Source organism: Neomonachus schauinslandi, chromosome 12, assembly GCF_002201575.2.
Source record: "Neomonachus schauinslandi chromosome 12, ASM220157v2, whole genome shotgun sequence".
In the NCBI taxonomy this organism is placed as follows: domain Eukaryota; kingdom Metazoa; phylum Chordata; class Mammalia; order Carnivora; family Phocidae; genus Neomonachus; species Neomonachus schauinslandi.
The window spans coordinates 46,832,828-46,858,809 of NC_058414.1; the positions used below are offsets into that span (position 1 = coordinate 46,832,828).

A 25,982-nucleotide genomic window follows, 5' to 3' on the forward strand; every position below is an offset into this window, starting at 1 on the left:
TGGATTAACTTAGCTAGAAGTTGACGACTAGCGAAACACCGAAGGCACGGTAGGCCAACTGAGGTTTTGAGTAGAGTTATGACCCATAGAATGATCTTTTTATTTTACTAAATCTCTACCACCTCAGTATACAAGCAAAGAAATTGTGTGCCTAAACCTAAGTGTCAAAGGATGATCGGCATCATGGATTATGGGGTCAGTCTATAGTTGAAGGGATGAGGGTCCAAAGAGCAGCAGGCATATCCAGAAGGAAGGGAAATGGTTAAGAGACAAGAATATTTAACTTATTTTATTTCACAGAACAAATATTTATGTGAACTAGGAAATGTGAAGGAATTTATGTGAGCAAATACTGGTTCATTTAATTTTCATAGCAAATATAAGAGATAAATATTACTATGATTCCAGTTTTACAGTTGGAGAAACTGAGCCTAAGGAGTTTTTTTGTTTTTTTTCAGTGTGTCCCAGTCACTCATAAGTGTCAAAGCTAGGCTGCATTCAGTTAGTGAAACCGAGTCGAGGCTCTTAAATACTGTGCTATGTTATATTTAAAGGTAGGAGAGGGGGAAGTTAAGTGACCACAGTCTGTGGTCAAAATAAACTATTAGAGTTTAGGGGCGCCTGGGTGGCTCAGTCGTTAAGCGTCTGCCTTCGGCTCAGGTCATGATCCCAGGGTCCTGGGATCGAGCCCCGCATCGGGCTCCCTGCTCGGCGGGAAGCCTGCTTCTCCCTCTCCCACTCCCCCTGCTTGTGTTCCCTCTCTCGCTGTGTCTCTCTCTCTCAAATAAATAAATAAAATCTTTAAAAAAAAAAACAGAGTTTAAAATTTTAGAAAAAGAACAATCTTTGGAAATTACGACGCATGGGGTATTGTTGCAGAAGTGGGTGGCTGAAATAAAATGGGGGTGAGGTCACAGAATTTGAGGAGTGCAAGGAAACTAAAAGAGGAAGATACTGAAAGATGCCCCACAAAGTACTGTAGCAGGCTTAGGGTGGAGAGGAAAAATCTGCCTTGGTACAATGTTCTCATCCACGCATCAGGGTGGTTGGTAACTGACACCAACAAGGAGAGAGAAAAATGGAATCCCCCACAACCTCAACACGTATGCACAAAAACCTGCATGCACAGGCACGCACATGCACACCTATTCTGCAAGGGTCCACAGCAGCAGGTGAATAAACACCATCTACCTGATCGGGCCTCAGTATAAGCAAAGTTCTCAGTGAGAAAATATGATTGGAGCAAGTAAAGTAATGTGAAGAAATGGCATATAATCAGTGGAAACTTCAAGAGCTTTTGTTTGTTTCCTTTCAATGAAAAAAAAAGATCTTTTTTTCTAAATATTTTGTAAATGCCTGGCAGAAAAGACAGGTGGGAAGATGAGAGGTGATAGTTAAGTGATGAATAGATTTATAAAACATTATTTTTGGGGGAAAAAGTACTCTTTTTATAAACATTTCCAACAATGCCATTATTTTATCTAATAACCCAGGTCAAAGAACCTACCAAATACTGCCGCCATTCAGTAATTACGAGAAACAATCCTCCTTTTAGAGAAATTGTGTGTGTGTCTCTTTTCATGGATCAGAGGAACTACATAAATCAGGGCTCTTCAAAATGTGGTCTCTAGAGCTGAAATTTCAGCATCACCTGGAAACCTGTTATAAATGAAAATTCTAAGGGCCCCCTCCAGGCCTGATGAATTGCCTGTACTGCATTTGGGGCCCAGAACAAGCTGTGTGTTCATAAGCCCTGCAGGTGATCTTATATGTGATAAAGTTTAAGAACTTCTGGTCTAAGCCAGTGTGCATGTATTCCTTTCTGTTTAGCTACCTAGAAATTAAGATCCAAATTCAGTGTTCAACAGCCAAAGTTAATTGTATTAGGCACTTGCTCATATTTATTTCTATGTTAATTTTAATTACCTTTTCCATTTTTTTTTCTTTCTTCTAGTTGATATTGTGTTTAATAAGTTGCCACCCTTTTGGAAATAAGTATATATTAAATTAACCACAAATACTCAATTTCTTTCAAGTATTACTGAAAATAAATTTCAAGTTTAAAAATTTAAAAATCCATGACCATAGAAGGATACATGAAATGTTTGATGGTAGACGAGGAACAAGGTCTAGTCCATTGACAGGAGAGTGGGTGAGAGGAATGGATTCTGAATTAACTGATGTGGGAAGGGGCTGGGCACCGGCATTTAAGAAACAGACAAAAAACGAGCTCCCAATAATTAAGGACCAGGTTAAGTTCCTCCATATTGGAGGACAGCGGAGATGAGAAATAGAGCAGAGCAGGATCAGAGGCATAACTTCATGTGTTCTGAAGCTGACATTCATGTACTTTGAAGAGTCTGGTGAAAATCACAGTGATGGTGTCAGGCCCCAAAAATTCTACCCATGACAAGAGTCTGAAGCAACAGTTAAGGAAAAAGGCAAACACGCCTGGATCTGATGTAGGCTTGAAAAAGAGCTGGAAAATTCAGGAGTGCCTGGGCAGCTCAGTTCATTAAGCATCTGCCTTCGGCTCAGGTCATGATCTCGGGGTCCTGGGATCGAGCCCCACATCGAGCTCCCTGCTCGGCCGGGAGTCTGCTTCTCCCTTCCCGCCCCCCCCCCCCCCCCCGCTCGTGCTTTCTCTCTCTCTCTCAAATAAATAAAAATCTTAAAAAAAAAATAAAAAGAGTTGGAAAATTCAAAGACAGCGCAGAGGGAAGGGGTTTAAAAACAATGAAGAATGGTCAGTGGCACATCGGGGTTGACCTGATTCATCAAGTATTTTTAAGTGACATTTCGCCTGTAGTTGTGGACAAAGACTGTTGATTCATAAACTCACATTGAAAATTTAAAAGCATGCCTCTCAGGAATTCTACCTTAAAAATAAAACCACCCTGATGCGTGGTTCCAGTTGACATAAAAATAATTAAAGTGCGACACAAAGAGCATGTTGAACAGGAGTGATGGTGCCTTCGTTTCTTCTCAGACATGGAAAAAATTCTGTGCCTTTGTATTTTTAAAATCATCCCAAACACGGACCTGATAACACCTGAGCAAACTTTCTCCTGGCCATCGCTTCAATAGAAATTCTCTGAACATTAATATTTTTTTGGAATGAGAGAGATCTCTGTATGTTCTTAGGAATACAAATAAATCTTGATATGCAAATATTTGACATTTAGGAATAATAAATATGTATTTTATTTTATTTTATTTATTTATTTTTTAAAGATTTCATTTATTTATTTGACAGAGAAAGACACAGCGAGAGAGGGAACACAAGCAGGGGGAGTGGAAAAGGAGAAGCAGGCTTCCCACAGAGCAGGGAGCCCGATGCGGGGCTCGAACCCAGGACCCTGGGACCGTGACCTGAGCCGAAGGCAGATGCTTAACGACAGAGCCACCCAGGCACCCAATAAATACGTATTTTAAAAATGATGTTAATATGGTTTATTCATAACTTACACAGGTATGACTTAGTCATACTATAGTAAATTCTTTGTTAGTAAGAGAAATATTATCAACATGTTACTATTACATTTAACTAAACATGCTTTCCAATCATAATTCTGAGACCTCACAGTGTTCTATATTCACTTGAAAATAACAAATTTAGGATTTATTATCTTCACTCTTGTTTCAGTAGCAAGAATTTTTAATTCATTTTAATGCCATCCAATACAATCAAGTTAATCAAATTACTGAACAAGCCAGCAGCTCTATGTTTAGCAGGGGCTTTGGAGACAGACTATGTTATCAAATATTCAGGCTTAGAGTAAATACTTGAAAAATACTTTCCTGCATTGCAATGAGTACAGTTTGCCACCAGAGAGAGCTCAGACACTATAAGTTTATTAAAGACAGCAATTTATTTCCTTTCAACTAGATGGAAATTATCTATCTGAAATACCTGCTCTATTGTAGAAGAGAAAAAAAAAAAACAGAGCTACTGTTTATTTATAATATCCAGAGTCAACTCCTATACATAAACTTTCACGTGTGACATGTGAGAAATCATTTATCCCTGGCAAAGAAAGTATCAGTGCTGAAGTTTTCAAGGAAAATGGCCAACAGAGACTCAGGTTGTCTGTGTACAGTGAACCCCCTTGTTGACTAAGGGGAAGATCTCTTCAAATACTAGAAATAAAGGTTTTTCAAAACAACTCAAATGACACTTTCCAATATCATCGTGTTACCAAACTGAGGACAGTCAAGAAAAAGTCATTTGACAGACCAACACACTCAAGAAATACTCCCTAATAAATGGAACCTGATGAAAACCTGAAATTGATAGATTCATAATATCCTTTGTCTGATTCCCAATTGAAGGAATTTTTATTTATTAACCAAAGTCACTTCATTTAATGAAAACTCAGACAACCACAGTAGATACAGTTTTAAATTCATCACTATCTAGTGCCTTCCCTACCCCCTGCCGTGATAAGTAAACTAAATAAAGAAACACATACATTCGAGTTTATCCTCCGGTCTTCCTCTTTCAAGGAGAGACAGATAACAGACAATGTCCTTCAGATGGATTACTTCTGGGGAACACGTATTTGCAGGAGAAGTACGGGGAGGGGTGATGGCACCTTTATTCATTTTCAGACCTGGAAAAAAAAATTGCCTTTATATTCTTAAAGATATCCATACAGTGCTTTCAAAGAAAAAGACAACTAAGAAAATAGATAATGCACAGACCTTTTAGAGAACTATATATTTTTAGGTAAAAAATAGCCAAATTCTCTGGAACTCTAGGATAGCCGAGTCAGACATATTCTATGATTACTATAAATAATTCAGAGTTTTTTGGTATTCAGGGACATGGAGATTGCTCCTCCTGCCTGTAAGAGCACGTTGGGGTCAGAATCCTCTTGTCCAGGGTCAGCTGGTGGACAGATTTGAACACATGAAAAACTACTTTCCTCTTCCACCTTTCTCTGCTTTAGGAAGTGGCAACGACAAATCAGCTAAGAAGATACTAAAAATTGGTCTTTCACGAAACACTGAAGAAGAGACTTGAGTCTGTCACAGAATGATTTATATGTTGATAATCAGGAATCATTCATTCAGAAAAACACGTATTTATGTCAAATATTTATGGGCAATGAATAAAACATCCTTTTTCCCATCAAGAAATCGGCCCATGAGTAAGAAAGGGAACATAAACAACAATCTGCTTGAATACCACAGACATTTGATTAGAGAGGAAAGAACATATGACTATACTTTAGTTTTAATATGGTTCATAACTTTATTTCTGAAACCCATTCACTGTGCTTATTCCAAGACAAGGGTAGAAAACTGGAATGCCTGTTTGCAATAGCTGATGACAGCAGATTATTTAGCCGATAATGATTGAACTGAAACTCCTTTATAATAAATGGTTAATTCCATCTAACAGAGATGCATGTGAAACCAGATCGTGTGTACCTGACAAGACCTGAAGGCAAACCCCAATTATCCTTTAAGATTCATTTGGCAAACAAGAGGTGAAATGGCTAATGGGCTGAATGCTTGCTAGATTCCTAATCAAATGGGAGTTACTAGAATGGAGGGAATAATCCCAACCAAACACAGTTCTACAAGCCTATCAGTCCAGAGCTGGTAACCACATCCGGTGCTCTTGTCCATTTTCTTGGATAAGTAACTTTGATGGAGTACCTGGCATCTCCTCCAGCCGTCTCAAGATGGCCAGCATATCATTTAATGGATTATGAAATTACTTTCATCATTCACAGTGTTACTACGAATAAAAGCTACTATTTATTGAGTGTTGAATATGTGGCAGGAACCGTCCTGGAGGCTTTAACACGGATCGCCTCACTTAATTCCCATGTTAACTCTGCGAGGTAGATTGCAATATTCCCATTTTACAGGCTTAGAGGTCCACAGCTGGCAAATCCACCCTCTTTATTCTGCACTAATGGATGACAGACTATTTTTGTTCAAGGCCAAGGGTAAGAAAAAGTAAGAAAAACAATTTACATGTGAATCCAGCAGAAGCCTTTTATTCTCCCTTCCTCTCTCGCCCTCCCCTTTCTGTCTCTCAACATTAGTAGGTTCTGTAACTGCCCCAAGTTTTCTTTTCCATGTTAATCTCTTCTCTTTTCTTCTATTTCATTCTTAAAATTCCGTCAAAGACCCTCTAAATTGAATTTACCAACCATTAATGGGTCACAACCCACATTTTGAAAAACACTGCTTTACATCTTTCTTTCAGTTTTTTGTTTTTACCAAAGTCATACTTATTTCAAACACAGCTCTATGCTTCACATTAATTCTATTTGTTTATAGCTATCAAAAAAGATATAATTAGAAATTGATTTTTCTTAACAAAAATGTCACTGTATGTCTAATACAAACTAATGTAGTTATTTTAAAAAACAAAAGAAGGCAGAGAATTGAAGACAATCCTGAGTTTTCAAAAATATACATACCTGACTAATTCTACCTAACCAACTAAAGCTTGGCCAGCTGCAGGAATAAGCAGTTCCAACTTACGATAAAAAACATTTTGGCACTGACCTTTGACATGACCGTAACTTCCAGACTTGGAAAACACAGCACTTGAGTTATGTTCGGATAAACTATGACCTAACCCATCCTGCCTGATGAGCTAATCCTCTCTTCTCTGCTTCCCTCCCCCTTATGGTACTGAAATGATTTAATCAGCTTGATTTAACTCTTATACAAAACCTAAGAACAAAACAAGAAAGAAGGAAAATAACATGCTATGACCTTCATTTGAAAGAATGCCAACCACATTATATATTTTCACTGATTCAGAACACTTCATGATCATTTGTTTGTATAAAACTGAAGTGCATGCTATTTCTTTATCAGCTTTCATAATACTGAATATAAAAAATCTGGAGAATGTGAGGACCATATAATTTTGTTTGCCTTTCTTGTAAGTAATATACATATTGAACAGAAGCATACAAATATAATTTATATCTAGCCCCACCTTTTTGAAAAAACATATTATACTGAAATGATTTTTGACAAAATGCGTAAATATTTTTCATTTCCTGTTCATGAAATGTTATAAACTAAAAGCTGTATCATATTCATGTCACAGTTTTATATTTAAAAGAATTTAGTTTATTTTTTTAAAAAAATATGGGCTTATATGGCAACACACATTGAAGAACTAATCAACTCTTCCTCAAATCCAGACAAAGTTTTTGTTTTGGTTCCTTAGGGAGTGATAAAGCATACAGTTTTTACAATGATTTTTAGGGTGCGTCAAAGGCCTTTTTCTCAATTACTTCATAACAAAAAACTTCGGAGAGCAGGACTTGACTAAATTTTGAGGTGTTGAACTGAGGAAAAGTCTCACAGGCTTGTTTCTGTTCCTATTCTCATCCCCAAAATCATCTCACTTTCCCTTCTGTGGTGAAAATGTTTCTTCATATTTTCATTTAATTTTCTGAAAGCAGTCCCTGGGGTCTCAATCTGTCTTCATAGAGACTTTTTCCACCCTACTCTACCATTAATATATATTTTTTCCTTTCCTTAAGTCTGACTGGAGGTCTTTTCCTCTACTTGTCTCCTTCACTGCCCTAAAAAATTCTTTTTCTTTCCAGCAGACTGTACTAAGGTTTATGCGGAACACAGGAAACAACACAAGTGGCAAACAAGAGGTTGAAAGCCCCATTTCCTGAATACAGCTTTTCAAAGAGATGGTAAATGGAACCTTACATTCCTCTTTAGCAGCAGTGGCCTCTGATGAAGAGGCTCAAAATTCTATGTTCCATTAAGGAAGGCCATTTTAATCCATCCCATCTTTGGCGAAACTCTTCAGAGTTGGAACCGAACGCAAAGCTAGGCAAAACTTTTGCCTCAAGTGGTCAACATTTAGCTTTAAAGAAAACGTGATTCACACCCAATTTGTAGGCTCACTGACTTGCCAAAGGCTATGCTTCTTTGAATATTTCCTCACAAAAGTGAAGCAAGTATACACACACACACACACACACACACACCCCATTTATGTCCACACACCAATATATATCTATACATGTATACTGCAGTGAACAAGAAAGCACAAAATAAAGTGAAAAACTAAGCATTGTAATAAAGAGTGTATTAGTTTCGGTGTGCCTGGGTGGCTCAGATGGTTAAGCGTCTGCCTTCAGCTCGGGTCATGATCCCAGGGTCCTGGGATCAAGCCCCACATCGGGCTCCTGGCTCAGCAGGAAGCCTGCTTCTCCCTCTCCCTCTGCCTCTCCCCCTGCTCATGCTCTCTCTCTCTCTCTCTGTATCTCTGTGTCTCAAATGAATAAATAAAATCTTTTTTTTTTAAGATTTTATTTATTTATTTGAGAGAGAGCACATGACAGGGGGGAGGGTCAGAGGGAGAAGCAGACTCCCTGCCGAGCAGGGAGCCTGATGCGGGACTCGATCCAGGGACTCCAGGATCATGACCTGAGCCGAAGGCAGTCGCTTAACCTCCTGAGCCACCCAGGCGCCCAAATAAAATCTTTTTTAAAGAAAAGAGTGTATTACTTTCATTAGGAAAAATTACCTTGTACTTTGAAAACATTTTTCTGTTTTATGAAGATTTTAGTGTGTACGTTTGTATACCTTCTTACATATAAACATTCTTCAAAGTTTTAACTACCAAAATAGTTAGCATTAGTCAAGTTGAGCATTGCCTACTATTACCACATTCTTCAAGCACATGATTTTCATTGTACTTCAATCTAGACTCTCCATTTCTTGACACAAAAACCTAAAAAGTTTCATTTCAATAGATACTTTTAATTCTAGCTTCAAGGTGCAATTATTAGCAAATACATTTTGGGTACATGTTCAATTATTGCCTCTGTTCCAGTTTGTTTTATCGTCAAACACACGTAGCCCAGATAATGAAAAGGGTATTGTTGTATCCATTGTTTCCCTTCATCTATCACAATGGAATATTCAAAACTAATAACATAAATTACATTTCTAAACTTATATGGCAAGAGAAAAACAACACTCTGGCAATTTGGCTTTTCCATTTTTTCCATAATGGTTCACTTTTCAGAAATTTATCAGGCTTAGAAACAATTTGTCATAGTATAATCATATTTCCAATATCCAATATCCATATTAATAGTCACAATGAGTAGCACAGACAATCAAGATTAAAAACAATTGTTTGGTATTGTCAGACATTTCATGATTTTCAGAGTTAACCTTCCAACTATGCTTGCCTTAGCACAGTATTATGATTTTTTTTTATGCTTGTCCAAACTGGCAGCAAAATGAGATAGACAGGGTTACAAATCAACAAGGGAAGTAAAATATACAAAGTGAGGACAGCCAGTGGGATACCTTCCCTGACAGGAGACTGGTGCCAGCGAATTTTCTGTAAGAAATCTGTTTGGACATTGGCAAAAACCCCAAACAAGTAATCATAAGGAACAGAGCTTGAAGCACAGGTCTTTGGGGGTGATGTTCTAGAAGGAGAGCAACTTCCACGAAGGAGTAGTAACAATAACATCCCTGGCTGTGTGCCAACAACATTTAAACAGAGTGGTCTGATTTGACCCTACAATTCTATCTTAGACACTAGAGGGTGGAAAATCAGAGAGTAAAGTAAACCTCTGATCATCATGTAGCAATCTGGGGAGTCAAGAGTTGAAGACAGGATATCTAATTCCAAACTTTAGGGTCTTTTAAAGTGGTATAATCAAGATCTGTCTACATCAATTATGTCTAGCAAAGATAGAAATATGCTATATATGTACTGTCCAATATGGTAATATTAACCATATATGGCTGTTAAGCCCATGAAATAAGACTGGTGCGACTGAGGAATTGAACTTTCATCTTATTTACTTGCTAACTAATTTAAATTTAAATTGAAGAGGTACATCGGGTTAATGGCTACCATATTAGACAGTGTTGGTGACATACCATCTACAGGTAGAAAAGTGAAAGTTGGTTGAATTACTCCGTTTCTTGACTATGCCTACGTATGAGAATAAAACTACCACATATAAAAAAAAGTCAGGATAACATCTTTAATTTTTGTCACATTAAAAAGAAATCCCAATACCACCAATAGATATTTACCCAAAGAAAATAAAAACACTCACTTGAAAAGATATATGCATCCTTATGGGTACTGCAGCATTATTTACAATAGCCAAGACATGGAAGGACCCCAAGTGTCCATCCACAGATGAATAGATAAAGAAGCTGTGGCTTATACATACTGTGGAATATTATACAGTCACCAAAAAGGTTGAGATCTTGTCATTTGTGACAACATGGATGGACCTGAAGAGTATTATGCTAAGTGAAATAAGTCAGTCAGAGAAACACAAATACTATATGATTTCATTCATATGTGTAATCTGAGAGGTAAAACAAATGAAAAAGCAGAAGCAGACCCATTACAGAAGAAACTTATGGTTTCCAGAAGGAAGGGGGCTGGGGAGATAGTGGCAAAATAGGTGAAAAGGAGTGAGAGATACAGGCTTCCAGTTATGCAATGATTAAGTCACAGGAATAAAGGGTACAGCAGAGGGAATACAGTCAAAGTTATTGTAATAGCACTATATGGTCACAGACGGCAGCCACACTTGTGGGTAAGCATAGATAGCATAACCTATAAACTTGTTGAATCACTTTGTTGTATACCTGAAACTAATCTAATGTTGTAGGTCAACTATACTTCAATCAAAAAAAAAAAAAAAGTCTGGGCGCCTGGGTGACTCAGTTGGTTAAGCGTCTGCCTTTGGCTCAGGTCATGATCCCAGGGTCCTGGGATTGAGCCCCACATCAGGCTCCCTGCTCCACAGGTAGTCTGTTTCTCCCTCTCCTTTTGCCCCTCCCCCAGCTCCCTCTCTCTCTCTCTCTCTCTCTCTCTCACTCTCTCTTAAATAAATAAAATCTTTAAAAAATAAAAAAATAAATTAAAAAAAGTATAAGTCATGGAGATGATGTGTAGAGAGGGAAATTGCAGGAACATGGTCAAAATGGGATGTACGCTACAACGTGATGACTATAATTAACACTACTCTATGATGTAATTGTATACACTAGTTGTTAAGAGAGTAGATCCTAAGAATTCTCATTATAAGGAAAAAAACTGTTTTTGGTTTTGCTTTTGCTTTTTATTGTATCTGTATAAGATTATGGATAGTACCTAAACTTATTTTGGCAATCATTTCCCAATATATGTAAGTCAAACCAGTATGCTGTTCACCTTAAACTTATACAATGATGTAGGTCAATTCTATCTTAATAAGACAAAAAATCAAAACAAACCAAAAGAAATCCCAATAATACTCCATAATTTTGACTGTACTCTTTCAGAATGAATGACATTTGGGGAGGGGAAACTATATTGAATTTGATCTTTCCCTATGTCTGCAAACTAAAATGCTGGAAAATAATCTGTTTAATGAAAAATGCTAGTGGCTGACATGCACTGAACACTTACAATGTACCTAACACATTATGTTTTTGAGTCCCCCAGCACCCAGTACCATGCACGCACTTATTATCTCCATTTTACATTTGCCCGAACAGAGGCAAAGACAAGGAGGGTAGCCACAATTCAAAAGAGTCTGAATGGAGATTTTATGTGAAGTATAATTCTGTGGGGCTAGAGAAAAAACTAAATCAGAGAAATTTGTCTCCTGCCTCTCAGTAAATGACCTTTTGTCTTTGGAGTCTGGTTTTCAAGACTCTTAAGAGTATGTACATTGATTATTTCATAAACTTTTGGAATGAAATTAGAAATCCTAGTCATAGCTGAGAGCTCTAAATGTTCATCTTCCACTCAGACCATTCCTTGGGCCATCTATAATAAAACACATTTGTGGATGCACACACACACACACACACACAGATATGTTTGCCCATGTAAAAATAATCATGTGTATATTCATATTTACCAAATCTTTACCAGCATTTTGTTATAGGGAATTGGATTATGGATACTTTTTCTTTTTGCTTATCTGCATTTTCTAATAGGTATATAACAAGCATGCCTTTATAAATATAAACCCAAATAGATACTAAGAACCTTTAATATTAGCTGTGTAAAACCAAATTCTAGGATAAAGCACTGAACACAGCAGATAAAAAAAGAATCCCATTTTTATAGGGCTTTCATTCTAATGGATCAAAGCCAATGTTTAGTACCATTGCATTTTTTCCTAGCATTACTAGGTATTTTAGGGCATATCACAAGTTAAATAGAGTTATGACTGATTTGGGGGCGCCTGCATGGCTCAGTCGGTTAAGCGTCCAACTCTTGATTTCCGCTCAGGTCATGATCTCACAAGTCGTGAGATCCAGTCCTGTGTCAGGCTCTGCACTGGGGATGGAGCCTGCTTAAGATTCTCTCTCCCTCTCCCTCTGCCTCTGCCCCTTCCCCTCTCCCCTTCTCAAAAAGAAAAGAAAAGAAAAGAAAAAAGTTATGACTGATTTTGGACTCTGAAAAGTACTAAATATCATATTTGCTTTTATTAGAATAAAAAACTATAAACAATATTCATGAACATGACAGTGCAACAATCTTAAGATAATACTATCATTTAATATGTAATCATTAACATGTAACTGAAAATACAAAAATCCCTTTATAGTGGGTAAATAAATCTAATGGTAAAGATGGCAAATTTGAAGACCAGCATTTTACTTAGAATATTCAGATAGAAGAATAAAGAAACCTATATAATAAAGTCCAATATATTCAAACCCATTTAATAATTAAAGGGGAGGTTTGGGGGAACTTTTCCTTTACTGACAGTAATTTTATCATGAATAGGGCCTTGAAGTGAGGATTTTTCTATGGTTTCAGTGAAGAGTTTTCAGAGTTTCAGGATAAAAGATTTATTGGAGTAAAATAATTTGTGGATTACTACTACTACAATAATAATTAGAAAAGTGAATTTGGTGCCATAAAAGCATAAGAAATGTAATGGTTGATGTAGATAAATGCCTATTGGTCAATGGATAGGAATTCTCTTTATTTCTAGAACACTTGTATGTAGGTATGTAAGTCTAGTACGAAACTAATTAACAAATGCACAAATGTATCTTAAATGCCTACTATGTGCCAACAAGCTCTCTATCTCATAGTCACACAAGCCTTGAACTCTGATCAGTTTGTGTTTTTTGGGACCTTGTCTGCCCTTTTTTGTATTGTGGAAACTTTAGTAGTTTATTAGACACAAAAGATCTATAAAGCTATACCTATAGTGAAAATATGCATGCACACGCACACACACACACACATATTTTTAATATCCTCAAGACAGTACTGATAAGAGTAATAATTTCTAAAAAAAAAAAAGAGTAATAATTTCTTCTCAGCACAATTAATGAAGTGTGTCTTTTGGCAAGAACATCCAGGAAGGTCATTTGGCAAAACAACATTTTCCCAAGGGTTCAAATACCTCATTTTCATTATACAATTTTCTGTCCTTAATTTGATTAACTTCCTTATAGAGAAAAATAAATTCTTTCTCCTTTTCTGCCTAAAAATATTACCTGTGGTGTGACTCTCTGGTTGTACTGAAAACATAAAAATAATCACATTCACTGATGATACTGAGGCTTTAATAGCATAGATCAATTAGCTATTGCCATATCGGATGGGCAATGAAAGGGCCCCAAAACAAAGGACTTTAACTCTTTCAGAGGTGGCTGTTACTATTCTCAGTCTTAAATATCTTGACTCTTTTGTACCTCCAAGCCTCATGTTCCTTCATGATAGCTTCCACTCCACTGGCTTCAAACTGTGTAACAGCTCCCCAGTTTCACCACGGGGCCTTGGCTCCCTCCTTGGCCTCTTCTCCAGCTGCTCTCTTCCAGTCACTTCATCGGCCCCGGCCCAAGGATTCAAGGCATACACCCAGATCTCTCGGTACTCAGCAAGCCTACCTTCCTCTAACTCCTAAGGCCACAGGACTCTGCTCCTGCCGGGACCACTCCCCCAACCCTTCCTCCAGCCATGCTGGTACTTCCAAGGTCATAACTACCATCTAATCTGGGACCATCAAAAATGATCTTCGGGGAGCCTGGGTGGCTCAGTCAGTTACCTGTCTGCCTTCGGCTCAGATCATGATCTCAGGGTTCTGGGATGCCCCAGGTGCCCCATGTTGGGCTCCCTGCTCAGTGGGGAGTCTGCTTCTCCTTCTCCCCTGCCCCTCCCCACCACTTGTGCTCTCTCTCTCTCTTTCTCAAATAAATCAAAATAAAATCTTTTTTTAAAAAATGGTCTCCTTGTTATTCGTAGCCCAGTTTCAGTCATTCATGAGAAATTCGGGGCTCCCAGTCATCCTCAATTTCGACCTGTACTTTCTATCTAACCGATGTTTGCTAATAGCACTCCTTACGTTACCTTCTGACATGCTATGCATATTCTTACTTATTTACTAAAATGTAATTGACTATAGAGGAAGGGAAGTAGTTTCATTTTGCTCACTGAAATATGAATAGTGTGTGTGGTTGGGCACATTGTAAGTGATCAATAAATATTTGTGAATGATATAAAATACTACTCAGCCATAAGAAAGAATGAAATCTTGCCAACTGCAACAACATAGATGGAGCTAGAGAGTATAATGCTAAGTGAAATAAGTCAGTCAGAGAAAGACAAATACCATATGATTTCACTCATATGTAGAATTTAAGAAACAAAATAAATGAGCAAAGGGAAAAAGAGAGAGAGACAAACCAAGAGACAAACTCTTAACTATAGAGAACAAACTGATGGTTACCAGAGGGGAGGTGGGTGGGGGGATGGGTGAAATAGGTGGAGATTAAGGAGTGCACTTGTCATGATGAGCACTGAGTAATACACAGAATTGTTGAATCACTATATTGTACACCTGAAACTAATATAACACTGTACGTAAACTATGCTGGATTTAAAATTTATTTAAAAATTTAAAAATAAATAAATATTTATGAATGAAATAATACTGAGTTTCTTATAGTTCACACACTATACTTTCACGGCGCATTTATTTTTTTAACTGGAGTAGAAATGTACATGTTTTCTCTTCTTGAAACTCCCTTCCATGCTCTCCTACAAGTACCTGTCCCTACCTCTACTTAAACTAGATAATTTCAATTTATGATTAAAATCTCAGATAATCTTGATAAATAGATGACAACTTTTATTTTATTGTAATATAACTGATCACCTAATTGACTATCTTTCTCCGTGTGGCTCTAAAGGATCCTCAGCTCTCTGGTGCAATTTCTGGCACATAAGTTGTTTTTAAAAAAAGAATGGTGGAGGGGCACCTGGGTGGATCAGTCAGTTAAATGTCTGACTCTTGATTTCGGCTCAGGTCATGATCTCAGGGTTGTGAGATTGAGCCCCACGTCTCTCTCTCTCCCTCTCCCTCTGCTCCTCCCCCACGCCTCTGGAAAAAAAAAAAGAATGGTGGAATGCATGAATTGATGAATTAATAAAATAAATAATTAAGAATTACAACTGGCCAAGTCACTACATGACCTGATATAAAGGGTGCTAGGAAATCTTCTTTTTTTTTCTGCCCTATAAAACTAATAATAACAACAAAAAACACTTGCTCTAACCTATAGCTAATAACAGACATTTACTGTTATAGAGTCAACATTTTAGACATTGTGGAGCCAAACATAAATATAAAGTATAAGTGTCTGAACCAGTTAACAAATCAATTCCATTCTCTTTTAATTACTACATTCTTAGAGAAAGTAGAAGTTACTAATAAGTACCGTTAACTGCTACCTTATACAAGACCAGTGATCACTGAGCCGAAGGTGGTTCATTCCCAGAGCTGCCTGCAGAGCCGGTCTAGGTGGGAGTTGGGGAGGAGAGGGACACACCAGCTCTTGCACAAGAAGAAGGTGTGACTTTTACATGCTGCCAGTGTTGCTTCCCCGTGACACACTCCAGGTGTCCCATCCCAGCAGGTGCTATTCAATTAGAGTGACACATTCGCTGAGACTTGAAGGAGTTGGGTTTTGTTGTGAGATAAGGGACCACAGCAGACTTAAGTCACAGCAAACACTTCGGTATGTAAAGGGTCTGGGCTGCATGGGTCAAGAGACAGAGAGAATTGGGACTGTAGGCAGATCGACAAGCTATTTGGCACTGTGCTCACTACTATGAAACTCAGATTTTATCATTTTCTTAACTGCAATGCCCAGGCCTTGGAGTGGCATTAAAGCCACCTTCATGGGGGGAGCAGGAGGAGTCTCAAAAGGTGTGGGAAGGCCAGTGGCTGGGACTTCCTGTACTTACATCTCTCCTGCACCCCCTCCCTTCACCAAAGCAACGCTGCTTGAATCTATTTTAAATATCAAGGATTTAAGTTTAGATGAAAAATAAAAAATTTTTAAAAATTTCCATAAGGTGATAGGGAAGGCCTGAAACTTGGAAACCCAAGAGGAATCTAATCAGGCTTCAGTGTTAGAAAGCACATCATGGAGATGGGAAGTCGGGGCCCAGCTGGGAGCCATGCTAATGGCTAGTCTCTAACACAAGCAATGATGGATCATACCGACACTGGCAGAATGTTTGAGAAGTTATAATGAGCAATAGAGAGCATTTTGTGATTAACTAAACATGAGGCATGAGGCGGTGCAGGGTGGAAGAGTCCAAGATTTTAGGATTGGAAAAGTGATAGATACTTGGGTTCCATTCACCAAGAGACAAGATAGAAAGAAGCAGGTGTGGGCAGAATAGAATTACTTGACTTCCAAACACATTTAGTTCGATTCCTTATGGGACATCCAATGAAGAGTTCCATCTGGAATATAGTTAATACATATTCTCTGTGAGCTGAAGAAACATGTCTGGGTTTATGGGGAATAACTGAGACATTTTATGTTAGTGTCTATTTTTTGTATGATATGAAAAATAACCTATTGAGAATGAGGGGAAAGATTTGAATAAACTAAAGGAAGTTTGAAAATTTTAGCCTAACTGAGCTAGGACACAGTATCAAGAATAAATACTTTTTGGGGCGCCTGGGTGGCTCAGTTGGTTGGGCGACTGCCTTCGGCTCAGGTCATGATCCTGGAGTCCCGGGATCGAGTCCCGCATCGGGCTCCCTGCTAGGCAGGGAGTCTGCTTCTCCCTCTGACCCTCCTCCCTCTCATGGTCTCTGTCTCTCATTCTCTCGGTCTCAAATAAATAAATAAATAAATAATTTTAAAAAAAAAAAGAATAAATACTTTTTATGGTAGATTTTTTTAAAAAAGCTTAAGTGGTGTTAAGGCCATGTTAAAATTGGATGTTAAGAATTTGTAGAGGCAACAATCTGCATATTTATGAAATTTCTCTTTGGTTATTCTCAGTATTCAAGTTGCAGGGACTGAAATATGAACTCATAATATTGATTCATGGTCAAGGGTATATGAGCCACTTGCCAAAAAACAAAGGTTCCAAATGATTGAACCATTCTGTAAAGAGAATAGTTCAGGTGATAGATTCTGGGGATGAAGGTAAAATCAGAAGTTAGTCACTGGGCTGGCAAACATATGAGGCATTAGGGACCTGACATTCACAATGAAGCAGAAGAGGTTATGAGAAAGCCGGAAAGATAAAGCATTAGGGGATATCTTCAAAAATTAAAAGTCCGACTTGGGAACAGTAGAAAGAATCATCTTACATTTTAAGTAGGTGATAAGAGGCACTTATACTGCAACAAAATATTCCCCCAAAAAATCATTCACTATACAAAATACCAGATGGATCAGTAGCTACTACAAGTTCCAACAAAAACCAACTACACACACACACAACTTTTATGCCTCTTTCTAACTATTTAAATTTTTTGTTCTATAAAAACTAAATGTTTTACATTTGCCATATCTCCAATACTTGAATACTGTTCACTAATAAGAATAGCATTTTTCCCAATTTAGTTTTGCTTGTTATTGAGAAACCATTGTTCAGTTGATACAGAGTCAAGAATGATTATCACACCCTTGTTGGTACTGTAGTAATGAAATACAGTGAACTCTCTGCAGGGTGGGGTGGGGTGGAGGGGTGGTAAACAAAACAGATTATAGCTCTTTTCTATTCAAAATTTATTTGTGATTTTTCAACCCAAATATATTTGTGTAGATAACTTCGATTATGGCAAAGCAGGGTTCTAAAAATAAAAATACATGTATTTTTTACTATCAAAGGTAAGTCTGAAAGAATATGGGGTTGAAAACAGTCCTACAAAGGACCCATGCACTAATGTTTTAAAATGTGGAGACCAAGTTTTGAAAAGGAATTCCAGTTTGATTTATTTTTTGCTGCATGAGAGCTACACAGCCCATCTTGCAACTCCTTTCAAGTAGATCTGTGCAGAATATGTGGCTGTCCCAAATGAAGTACAAGCTGTTACCCTTTAATTCTTTTTTTCCATTTTGGAACCTGATTTGATTTCTACTCCTTGTAAATTTGGCATCTTATATGTAATACTTACTACATGCTATTTGGAGACAAGAAGGTTTGAGATTTTAATTTCTTACAAACCTACCTAATTAATTAGAATCTCTCCCTCTCTTCTCTCCAAGTCTGACACAATTACTCAGACAGACAACATCTCAAAAAGTGCCCCCCCTTCTTTCTCCATATGCAAGAATAGTATTGCTGCGTATAAAATGAAAGAGACAATTTTGTTATTTTATTCAGTCTATGGTATGTGCAATCCATTTATAGCATGAAATGGAAGAACAAGGGAGTTTTAATTTCTAGATCAAAGTAAGGAATTGTCCCATTTTAAAATGTTCAGCCCAGAACACTGGTCAGCTCCACACTGTAAGAACAGACTAAATAAGGAGCAACAGGCTCTAGTCTCCAGCTCATTTCCACATTGAGAAAGGCACAGTGAGCCTGGCTACACAATCCTGCACAGACCATGGTGATGCTCCTAAGATGTCTGACTCCCGTCTTGAGCTTCTGAGCTACCAAACCCAGAAGGAAGTCATCCCCTCCACAGAAGTCCCAGGCTGAGATCTGCCAGGCAACACCTTCCCCCAGAACGCTACATCCCAGTTCAAAGAAGTCCTTCCTCCAAGATTCTGAGTTTTGATTACTCCAACGTAGGAGTGGCACATGCTTCCTGTGGTTCTACCTCTGCATTACCTTAGTATTTCTCTTTGGTTTTTCAACCTTCCAACACTGTTTAACCAATCACCTATTTTACATTCAGTAGGGTAATACAGTGAGATTTTTGTTCTCCTGACTGGATGGAGCTGGACACAATTAGCAACAGGTATTAATTCATTAGACATCTCTGAAAAGCTACCCATAATGACAGAACCAATCATCTCCATGGTGATATTAAATTTTAAAAAAATAAGTGTCTAAGAGAAAAATCAAAACTCTTCTATGAAAGTATGTTAGAAATTTACAGAAGTGATATAAATATTATGTTTCCTACACAGAACTGCTTTGTGACTACATTTTCACATATAAAGTTACCTATATTTAACTAGTCATTTCAAAGAGCACTTTTCCATTTCTGATGGAAGTTTCTCTTAAAATTATTACCTAAAATAGACTTCTAAGACTTTGAATGACAAGTGATGGATAATGATAAAGTATATTTTCTCTAATGTTTAGCTATTACTATATTGGAGACACTTTAGATATTTTGCACAATCTTAGTATGAAAGTATAAATCCTGAAAGAAAGATATTTCCTAAGCAAATCATCTCTTCTCTTATAGAGAACTTGACACTGATTTTCCCTTCAAGGATTTTACTACATATACATTTTTAAAGTATATAATTAGACTTACCTCCTGAAAGGAGAGCAGGCTTACTTTTTACCATTGGACTAGAATGAGGAAATTTGTTGCTAAATGACATGAAAAGGTGTGCTGTGAAATCATCGGGAAGCTCTGCCTCTAGGAATGTCTTCATAAATAGCTTAAAACCTTCAAAATCTATTGTCTGGAAAAAAAATTAAACATTTATTTTAAAACTCAGGCAATGTTAAGATTATGTTCTAAGTTCAGAATCAACAGTAGTAGAAATGACCTCAAACATTTCTATACCCAAGTCCACAAAAGGATGGTAACTATTTGAGAAATACATGGAACAGTCCTAGGCTAACAGCGGTGCTTAGATATATATAAATCTCACCTGTGGCAGGGCAACAAGAAAGGCAGAAGCTTTCCAGTCAGAAATTTCTATCTCCACACTATCTGTATCCCCTTAAAAAACTACTCTTTGAAACTTAGTTTCCTCCTCTGTAAATTGGGAGTAATATTCCCAATCCTGCAGTTACTATTATAACTAAATCAGGCAACTAATGTGAACATGCTAATGCACACATGAACACAGCATGAATACTCTGAAATAAAAGAATTTCTCTTTTCTCCTTTCCTTGTCTCTAATGGTGAATCTTGTTCTGGGCAACTGGAGAAAGGGGTTAACATAAAAGTTTCACCAAAACACCAACATCAATTGATATGAAATTCCAAAGTGAAATTCTAAAACTTCCCATGCAAACTTTCAAAGAAACCTATTTCAAGATCCTTGCCCACTTATACTCACTGCAGGTCTATAAAAAACAAACAAGCAAAAAATCAGACATTTATTTGAAGAGAACCATCGCTACATTGAGACTCTCCATGTCCACTTGGGGAAATGGTGAAGAGAACCACCTTCTATCCTCGAGTTAAGTAGAGAATTTCACAGAAGCCACCTGGAGAGCTTGCTTTCTCTGAGCAGAGGACAGTGGACCAGGATCTGACTCTTGCCTGGAAAATTGAGGACAATGGTGTAGGTGCTTTGGGACAAAGTCAAGTAAATGGTACTATACTGGGCTTGGCCAACACCCTCATGACTGCAGGGACAATGATGCATAAATGTTTCCTGGGAAATCGATATGGACCTTATGGAAGAGGCCAGTGGGGTTGTGTTGGGTCCCATCCAGGAGGCCATTTGAAAGGACAAGGAGACTTACAGAGAAGAAGCTGGAATAAAGCCATACCTGTCCAGATCAAGAGAGTGCAAGGTCAATGGGCCTCAAAGGAAGCGCTTGTAGGGCATTTTTTTTTTCTACCCAGTTCAGTGTAACTGAGATGAAACTAAAAATAGGACAAAAATGAAATTTGGCAGACTGATGTTCTTAATTTTGATCAAACTTCTGGCAGATGACAATAAAATTAATTCCTTAAACTGCTATTTTGGATAGAAAAAGTATTTGTTCCATGTAATTAATTGGGGTAAGATGGTACAGAATGACCAATTTTATTATAATATTATTTTGAATAAATCTAAAATGGGGGGCGCCTAGGTGGCTCAGTCGTTAAGCGTCTGCCTTCGGCTCAGGTCATGATCCCAGGGTCCTGGGATCGAGTCCCACATCGGGCTTCCCGCTCGGCAGGAAGCCTGCTTCTCCCTCTCCCACTCCCCCTGTTTGTGTTCCTGCTCTTGCTATCTCTCTGTCTGTCAAATAAATAAATAAAATCTTTAAAAAAAATTTAAAAAATAAAAAAAACCTAAAATGGAATATGACATACAGGGATATCACTAGAGAAAGTACATTTTTGTAGATTAGATCATATGCCAATTAAGAATATGTACTATGTATGCTTCTGCACCTAATAGAATCTCAAGCCAATAAAAAACCAAACCAAAACCAAAACAAAAACAAAACAAAAACAAAAAAAACTTCACTTTGTTTATTAATGGTTGCAAAACTCTGCCTACCCCTTATTCTGACATTTTTAGTTAGTTCAATCTTGCTAACTAGATTTCAGACATTTACACTGGCGGCAGTAAAAAGACTTCATTTTCTTCCATATATCAAAAATCACCACCACCACAAAATATAATAAATTCTACTAGTGGAGTGAACCACATAATTAAAAACCATGAATAATATAAAAATATAAAGAATAGCCTCAGGTAGCAGAAGTACTTCTGAAAAGCAATTTGCTACCATGAATGGAACTGAGGTTTCAAAAGACGCAGATAAGGCCGAAAGCCAGACCACGGTATCCAAATGCGTTTTCTTGAGCAGAAACACCTACTCCTACTACTAGGGTTCCTTAGGCATGGCCTATCTCGAGAGAAGTAATCCACACTCAGTAGGATTAGTAACCAACTCCGATAGACAATCCTCAAATGTGTGAAGCCTCCTGGGACACCAGGAGTTAATTTTACTACACATATATGGAAACTTTGTGTAACAAACATATTCATAGGCATTGTGGTTAGAAGCATGGTTATTTATATTCACTCTTGCTTCTTAGTCCTAAGCCTTTCGTGGTCAGCATTGTGTTTGCCAACATAACAGCTGACAAGAATATGGTTTTGAAGTCAGACTACCTGAATCTACACTCGGATCCAACACTTTCTAGCTGTGTCAAGGTGGGCAATTTATTAATCTCTCTGTGCCTTAATTTCTCCATCTATAAGTAAGAATAACAATAACTACCTCTTAGTCTGTTAGAAATTTCAAACAATTTTTGAAGAATAAGTCTCAAAACCACATTACCTCAAATGTTTTTATATGCATTTAACAAGTCATTCCATGGTTCATCCTTTTTGGTTATTGTGATTATTTGTTTTAGAAAGCTGGTAACAAAATATGAACAAAGGACTAGAATTGTTGACAGTTTTTCTCTGGATCGTCTATTGGGATATGATTATATTTTACAACAGACCTATTTCAAGGCAAGAGTTTCAAATGATAACGAAGGAAAACAATAACAACCAACCAACAAACAAAAATAAAACAGACTTGAGAATAAAATACTTTTGTGTCATATTCCAGTATCTCCACTTGCCACCTGAGTGATTTGGGGCAAGGAATTGGTCTGCTCTTTTAAAGAAAAAATTTGCCACATCCCAAGTGTGTGCTCTTTATAGAGCATTATATAACCTAAATAGAACTTCTTTGAAATTAGCACCTATAATTTAATGATGAAAAATAAACAACCAAAAAGAAAAAAATAAATAAATGCATAGCATCCCTGTTAATAAGGAATGCATTATTCCTTGGTCCTTCTTTTTCATTTCTCAGGAAAACATTCTAAAATTAAATGCTGCAGCTCTGTCTTGCTCAGTAAGCAAAAAGCAGCTTAGTTTTATTCTCTGACAGCTCAAAGCCTTAATTTTTTTTTCCATATAAAATGATATATAAGATCAACCATTCAGGATTGTCATCTAAATGTAATAATAAATCAATACAAAGCACTTAACATGCCCTTGGGCACACAACATGTAAAATAAATGAAATAATAAAATAATAAAAGGAAGTCCTGGTTTGAGGTTTAATGGATTTTTTATTATCTTAATTTGCCTTCCTCTTTATTAGTCCAGAAAACCAGAAAATTCACTGCATCTTCCTGAATCAAGCCTGCAGTTTTTGTGTTTTAGACATTTTGCGACTATTGTTCTGTATCAGGCAACATTGACTAATCACTGCTTTTAGAACATGAACATTTATAAACAGATATTTTACTTTAAAAAATAAAAGTCTATTATTAAAATAAGAATGAAGTTTTCTATGAGAAGATATCATCCTATTAAGTTTTACTGACAATGTAAACTTCTCTTTCAAACTTCTTCACAGTGTTGGTGGGAGCAAAATTCCCCTCCCTTACATTTCGGTCATTACACACAGCTTACAAAGTTGTGAAACTCACACTTCTTTAAAGCCAAAAATTAGCTATTTCAGAGTTTCCAATTCATAGAGGAATTACTCTTCAACACCTTTTCTGGCTAACCCATCTCCTTCTTTTCTTGTTTGGTAAAAGGTTTTCAAATCTCTTTTAAAATTTTATGTTGTCCAGCATATCAGACATTTTTGTAAGTGGATACTGTCCTCCACCTCTACGTTTTCCTTATTTCATGATTCAGTAGAATATCGCCAAATTTAAGTATCTTGTTTTCTACTGATGTCATGGAGCAGCATTAGAATTGGTTTTTGAACATTGTGACCTTTAAATAGAATGTGATCACTTATATATGCACATCAATGGAAAAACTAATGAAAAATGCTGGGTTAGACTTAAGTGAATGAGTGTTCAAAAATCAAACTGGCTATAAGCTCAGAGACATACACACCACACAATATTTAAAAATTTTGAGAACTGCTTTTTCATTTTTTTTTTTTTCTTAAGGAGCAGCCACAGACTACTTAGGGAGATAACATAGAGAATCTGCAAAGAATTCAGACTGAGGGAGCTGCTCAGATGTTGCTGCCAAATTGGCACAAATTCAAAACACATTTCTATATGCCTTTCATTATTATATCTGACCATCTGGATCCTTTGTTCTTAAATCCCTGTTAATACTAAAGAAATAACACTAGTATTCATCCAAGTAGATTCATAGTGAATGAAAATAAATGTCATCACTCTATCATTAATTTATTCTGGTGGTTTCGGGATGGAGATTTTCTCATGTTCCGCAAATGTTTGTGGTATATCCACTTTGTACTAGACTCTGTCCTGCCTGTTGGGGTAAAGATGCTACTGGCACATATGAAAATCCTTCCACCAGAGGCTTATCTTCTAACAAAGGGAGTAAGTAGATAGAAAAATAAAGAGGCTAAATGTACAATGTTTGACAGTATTAAGTGTTGTAGGGGCAAAAAAAAGAAGGAAAATGTTTATATATTTTTGGGGGGGTGCCTGTAGTTTTAAATCTGATGATCAGGAAATGAGAATCTGTGCTTTGAATACAGATTTAAAGGAAATGAGGGAGGTAGCTTTGCACATATTTGGAGAAAGAACATCTCAGATAGACGAAACAGGTAGTGCAAATGTCCTGAGGTATAAAAACGCTCCTGTTTTTATATATATATGGCATTTCTATAAAAGCCAGTGAGGGGGGGCAGGAGAGCAGAGCAGGAGTGAGGGCAGACTAGAGTAGCAGGAAATACATTTCTGTGTGTTTATCATAGAAGGTTAGGGGAGAACTGCATTAACTGCGACAGGTATCACCTAGTCACTTGAAACAGTCAAATCACTAAGTTTTCAATTTAGGATACAATACTGCAGATGGCCCATTCTCAAATTCTACATGTTGTCATAGATACAAGATAGTCTATTTTTTGGCAATATCAAGATTGGATCCTCAGTGTGATTACAGGAAACCTGTAAGAAGCTATTCAAATTGATGTGTTTAATTATGATAAGATGTAGCTAATTAAGCTCATAAGTAAATAAATATCTTCTCAAACTGTTTTTACATGGTTCCATTCTAACTGAGATCACATATTAAAAAGAAGGTTACTATATATTTCAACAATAATTAGTACATAGTCAATATGAGGTCATTAATACAGAATTAGAGAAGGTGTTTTATTATTCAGTTTGGTGGTCTGTCTTCAAAACTGCTCTGGTTGTAGGTTTGTTAGAAGAGGAAAAGGACTGAATTTGTGTCGGGAGTCAGAGGGAAGAGAAGCAGAAATATTGGGTACTATGTTACTTCCATTCCTTGCTAACTAACTGCCTTAGCACTTAAGCAGTTGTGGGAGGAGGAACAGATACAACGGACACAATAACTCTAGTCCCAGGACAGCATTCTGGCTTGTGGCCAGGCTTGGCAGGAGAAACAAATCACATCTCATGTCCTCCACTCATACCTCATGGTAGAAGGAAATAACTTTAGAGTTGGAAAGACATCAGAGTTCTATTTTCTCACTTTATAGTTGAGAAAAGTGAGGCTTGGAAAATAAAGGTGACAGGATTGGTTGGTGGTGTATCTCAGATATTCCCACTTTTACTTTTCATGTATATTCGAGAACTTTTGTATGAAATCACTAAAGTGTGACAAACAGCCACTGCCTTTAAACATCAATGGAACACATATACATCAGGCACAGAGCTAATTATTTCATATACACTTTAGAATGTAACCCTTTGAACAACTCAATAAGGCCAATATCCTTTTCACTGGATAGCTGAACAAACTGAGACTAGTAACTTGTCCAAGGCCTGCTAATATGTGGCAGATGTGGGATTTGAACTCAGTTCAGTTGGACTCCTAAGACC

At 37.2% G+C, this 25,982-nt stretch overlaps 1 protein-coding gene across 6 annotated transcripts in view; it reads right to left on the reverse strand.

The window, feature by feature from the left end:
• Nucleotides 1–25,982, reverse strand: part of DGKB (diacylglycerol kinase beta) — a 666,176-nt gene that overhangs the window by 547,260 nt on the left and 92,934 nt on the right. For all 6 annotated transcript variants that reach the window (XM_021689586.1, XM_021689590.1, XM_021689588.1 and 3 more), the window contains 2 exons: nt 19,764–19,917; nt 4,473–4,613 (listed from right to left, as the gene is read on the reverse strand). In XM_021689586.1, the coding sequence (XP_021545261.1) occupies nt 4,473–4,613; nt 19,764–19,917 (295 nt within the window). The remainder of the gene's footprint in view (nt 1–4,472; nt 4,614–19,763; nt 19,918–25,982) is intronic.